The following is a 4,585-nucleotide window of genomic DNA, read 5'->3' as shown; positions in this document are numbered from 1 at the left end:
GCCAGAGCCATTATCACCATATCAGCAGGCCATTTCCCTTTCTACCACTAACTCTAAAATCATGGGAAGATGGCCCACTGCTTTCGACCTCCCCACCCTCCCACAGTCTCTCAAGGACAAGGATCCCTCTCTGGCAGAGGAGCCTCATTTACTACCTGCACCTCCAACCTTGTCTCCCCTCTGTTAGGGAACCACCTGAGACACTTAGGAATTCCAACCACTGTTCCTCAGCCCTGATGCGTTCCCTAACCTGATCCTGATTCTGACCCTCCTCCCTTAGGGCACTCTGTCCTCTACCACCTTCTCCTTTCCTGCTGTTGCTAATGCCTGGGACTCTGGCTAAAGAGGCCTGTGGGGCTTCTCCCTGCCTGCCCCTCTCAAGTTTTCCAGAGTTGGTACCCTGACCCTGTCTTCCTCTTCTAGCTGTCACTCTAGCCCAACACTCACCCTCAGCATGTGTCTATTTTCCCGTGATGGCTGGAATGCCTTGTTCTGCACCTTCGTATCTCTCCTTCTCTCCTCTCCTTCTCTTCTTCTATCCTCAGTTGAATGTACAAAGAGCTGAGTAACCATCTTTGTTGAACCAAAGCATCCCCTCCCGACCAACATGCTTTCGAGTCTAGCCAGCTGGAGTCCCAGGCACAGGCAGCAAGCTGGGAAACTCAGTAAGTTTATGGAAGGCTCCAGCCATGATTCCCAATGGTTTTGCACTTCAGCAGTACGTTCTGGCTGTGAGCATGGCTCAAGGGTTGGGAAGGTTTGCCTTAACAGAGTAGGACCGCACTGCCTCTCTCTTTTGGCTCATAGTGCACTTCTAACCCTCTAAAGCCAGAGGAGAGAAGGGTTTCACAGTCCCCCATTCAAGCTATTTGTACTGACCTGTCCACAGCAGCAGGAGGGAGGGAGATCCCCCAAAAGGCTCTACAGTGGCTAAAGAGAGGTCTCTCTTCTCTTACAGAGCCAGAAAAAGACAGTGACAGAGAACCACAAACATAGAGACACACATACATGAACACATAAAGAAATAAAAATACAGATATCCTAAAATTCAACTCACTCCCTCCCCCCACAAAGGAGGACAAAAAGCAAGGATACAGAGGACCCTCAGAAACACAAACTGGAACAAGCTCCAGGAAAGCCTCCGCACACAGAGGCATACAGAATACGCATCAAGAAACACATTCACTCCAACTGTACTTAGTGGGTAGAGTGTCCATGAGCACTGGGCTCCCAGATAAGACCAGGCCTCGCTGAAGTCTAAACCAGATGAGAATCCTCCGGTGCATTTGAAACAAAACCTCGGCTGTAGAACCCCAGGCAGACATTTAGGACCAGAGTGAAAATGAAAGTGCTAAAGGGGTCCCAGGCTTCCCAGAGTCCTAGCCCCATCAACAGCCAAAGGCTAAGGCCACAACATTCCCAGTATCCAATAAGCCCAAGACCTCCTTTACCTGTCTGGGCTGTGCAGAGCTCTTCCCCACTCCCTCTCTACCTGGGAGCTGGGTGTCTGGGAAAGCCCTGACTGGAAAAGGGGAGTACAGGCAAGCAGACAGAGCTGATGACTGCCAGAGTTCACATACATTTATTCAACTGACACCAATGGGAATGGGGGGGAAGACAGATTTTTCTTTTCTTCCACACAAACCATCAGACGATTTCACAGAGTCTCCCCTCAGTGGGGAAATCTAAATCAATTCACACCCAGTGGACAGAGAACGCAGATAGCAGCCCGCTGTACAGATATTTACACGTAATTACAGGACCCCCTGCCACAGGATGTGCTCTTGCCCACCCCACCCCCACCTCTCCAGTCCTTGACCCAGACCCTCCTGTCCCACCCCAACCTCATTGCCTTTAGCTACAATAAATATCCCAGGGCCTGGGACAGAGCAGAGCGCTGAGAGGGCCGCTGGCCCTGGATGGCTGGACCCAGCCTGCCATGGGAAAAGGGGAAAGTTCCTTTAAAAGCACCCCAACACAAAAGAGGGAAGATGTTCCTCAGTGTAGTGGGATCCCGGGTTTCTGCGGGGACTGTGGAAACCCCTCGCTTAACCTCTCCGTTCAACTTCGCCGGTGTAGACACTGCTTTAGGCTTCAGAGGAAACGAGCTTTCTTGGAGAACAGCAAGAAAAAAAAAGTTGAAATTTTCTTTTAAGCACAAAGCAGATAATAGGTATCTTTAAATTATAATATCAGACAAGCAGGGCCTCAAAGTTGGGGAAGGAGTGAGGGAGAGGCAGAAAAGGAGACCTCTCTGTGCAGTTGGTGTTTCTGATGGAATCGGTAGGGCCTGGGCAGACATCTCTCCAGGAAAGCATTCCTCCCGGGCCTCTGAGAGGCGCAGAGGCTGGGAAAAAGTGAAGGCTCCTCCGCCCCTTTCACTGCTCATATTGGAGTGGGATGGATCGTGGCTTGCGAATTCATCGCGTAGACCTGGGCCTCTCCCTGATCGATGGAGCCCGCTTCGTCCCAACTCTCGCCGAATTTCTGAGCATGGAGCCTGAAGTGCCAAGTCACGAACGCCGGCCCAAGGTCTGGAGACTCTTCATAAATAGACTCCCTGAGTTCCGCTGGGACCTCAGGAGCTCCCGGGAGAGGCTGAGGAGTGCGGGCCTTACCGGCCCTGAGCTCGATGCGGTCAGAAGTGGCAGCCACTGAGGCCGGCGACTTTGCTGGCAAACGGGGGCCCTGAAGACAGGAGCGCGTCCCCGGGGTGAGAGAGGCGGATGTGGCCGGCCACTGGAGCCAGGGCTGGGGCAGTCAGCATAGCCAAGACCTGGGCTTGACCCCCAGGACCTGCCGCCGCCGCGAAAGGCGATCCCGGGGAGCCCTCGCCTCCGCCCGGGGTTGCTGCCCCGCCGCCGCCACCGTGGCCCATGATGTGGTCTATAGAGAAGGAAGGCCTCTGCCCGGCCCCGGCGCCCCCACCGCCCGCACCACCGCCTGCGTCCGTCTTGAGGCCCTGGCGCAGGAGTGCGGTAGACAGACCGGCCGCGGTGCCGGCTGCGGGAGGGCTCAGCGACGCGGGATAGAAGGCTTTGGCGCACCCCAGCTCGGCACCCAGGAAGGCTGGCAGGCCTGCGGGGCCGGGGCCCGACCCTGCGCCTGGAGCAGGCGCGGGGGCCGGAGCCGAGGCTGCGCCCGCGAACACCGAGGCCGTCGGAGGTCCGGGTGGAGGAGCAGCGGCGCGGCCTGGGGGTACCGACAGCTGGCAAGGCGCGGTAGCGGCGGCGAAAGCGAAGGCGTGCGGGTGCGGATGCGGGTGCGGGGCCGGGCCCGGTGGGGGTGCGCCGTAGGCCGGGAGCGCCAAGCCGTAGCCGTAGCCGTAGGCGCCGTAAGCGGCGAAGCCCGGCAGGAAGGCGCCGGGGTCCCCCGCCGCCGCAGCCCCGCCACGCAACAGCAGCTCGGGATGAGGGTGAGCGTGTGGATGCGGCGGCGGTAGCGGCTGCCGCTTGAAGCGCTTGCGGCGCCGCAGGAAGCTGCCGTTGTCGAACATGTCGGCCGACTCCGGGTCGAGCGTCCAGTAGTTACCCTTGCCTGGGTTGCCCGGCTCGCGGGGAATCTTGACGAAGCAGTCGTTGAGCGAGAGGTTGTGGCGGATGCTGTTCTGCCAGGCGGGGAACTTCTCCCGATAGTAGGGGAAGCGGCCGCTGATGAACTCGCAGATCTCGCTCAGCGTCAGCCGCTTCTTGGGGCTCTGCAGGATGGCCATGGTGATGAGCGCGATGTACGAGTAGGGCGGCTTCACCAGCGGGCTCCGCGTCGCCGCGCCCCCCGACGGCGGTCCCGGCCCGGGCCCCGCAGCGCCCCGGGCCGCCGCCGCCGCCGCCGCGCCTGGTCCGGGGCTTCCCGCTGCGGCCGCCGCCCCCCGGGGCGCTAGAGCGCGGGGCTCGCCGTCCGAGCAACCGCCGGACTCCTCCTCGTCCTCGGCTGCGTCCTCCTCGGCTTCCTCCGGAGGAGGCTCGGGGCCGTGGGGGAGCACGTCCCGGGGGGCGCGGGGCCCGGAGCGGGCAGGGAGCTCCCCCCCACCGCTGCCGCCGCCGCCGCCCACCACGTCTATGTCTGCGTCGGCCTCGGACAGCGCGGCCGGGGAGCTCTCGGAGGACATGATCTCGCAGCAGCAGCTGCCCAGGGTCATGGTGCCGCCGCCGCCACCGTCGTTCTCCGGCTCCGCTCCGGCCGCGGCTCGGGCTCCGCCGCGCTGCCTCTGGGGCGAGTGTGTTTTGCGCGCGGGCGGGGAGGGGGCGGGGGACTGAGGAGGGTAGGGAGGGGTGTCCCCCAGCTCCGCAGCGCCCCCTCGTGGCCCAACTCGCAGCTCTCACCTCCCGGTGAGCATCCGACTGGCCGCTCTCCCCGCCGCCCCGGGAGCCGAAGCCCGGCGCCCGCACCCGGGGCGTGGGCGGAAGGAGCTGAGGCTTCCCCTGACCCTGGCGGGTCTCGGCCCCCAGTGCCCCCGGGATGGGGGGGTAGGGGAATTTGTCCCTCCCGCCTCGCTGCTGCCTAAGGCGGAAGAGCGCGAACCCGGGGCGGAGCTCCCCGAGCGGGGTGGGGCGGGGCGGGAGGGGGCGGGAGGACTGCCTCGGCG

At 61.5% G+C, this 4,585-nt stretch overlaps 1 protein-coding gene across 1 annotated transcript; it reads right to left on the bottom strand.

The window, feature by feature from the left end:
• Nucleotides 1–2,133: 2,133 nt before the first annotated feature.
• On the bottom strand, nt 2,134–4,217 carry LOC111143321 (forkhead box D2). Its single transcript, XM_022496982.1, has one exon. It carries the CDS (start codon nt 4,136–4,138, stop codon nt 2,639–2,641), a length of 1,500 nt encoding a protein of 499 aa, XP_022352690.1. The 5' UTR covers nt 4,139–4,217; the 3' UTR covers nt 2,134–2,638.
• Nucleotides 4,218–4,585: the final 368 nt, after the last annotated feature.

This window comes from Enhydra lutris, unplaced genomic scaffold (assembly GCF_002288905.1).
Source record: "Enhydra lutris kenyoni isolate GAN:26980312 unplaced genomic scaffold, ASM228890v2 scaffoldscaffold9, whole genome shotgun sequence".
NCBI classification, from domain to species: domain Eukaryota; kingdom Metazoa; phylum Chordata; class Mammalia; order Carnivora; family Mustelidae; genus Enhydra; species Enhydra lutris.
The sequence above is the reverse complement of the archived record's forward strand: the minus strand, read 5'-3'. Positions and strand labels throughout refer to the sequence as shown.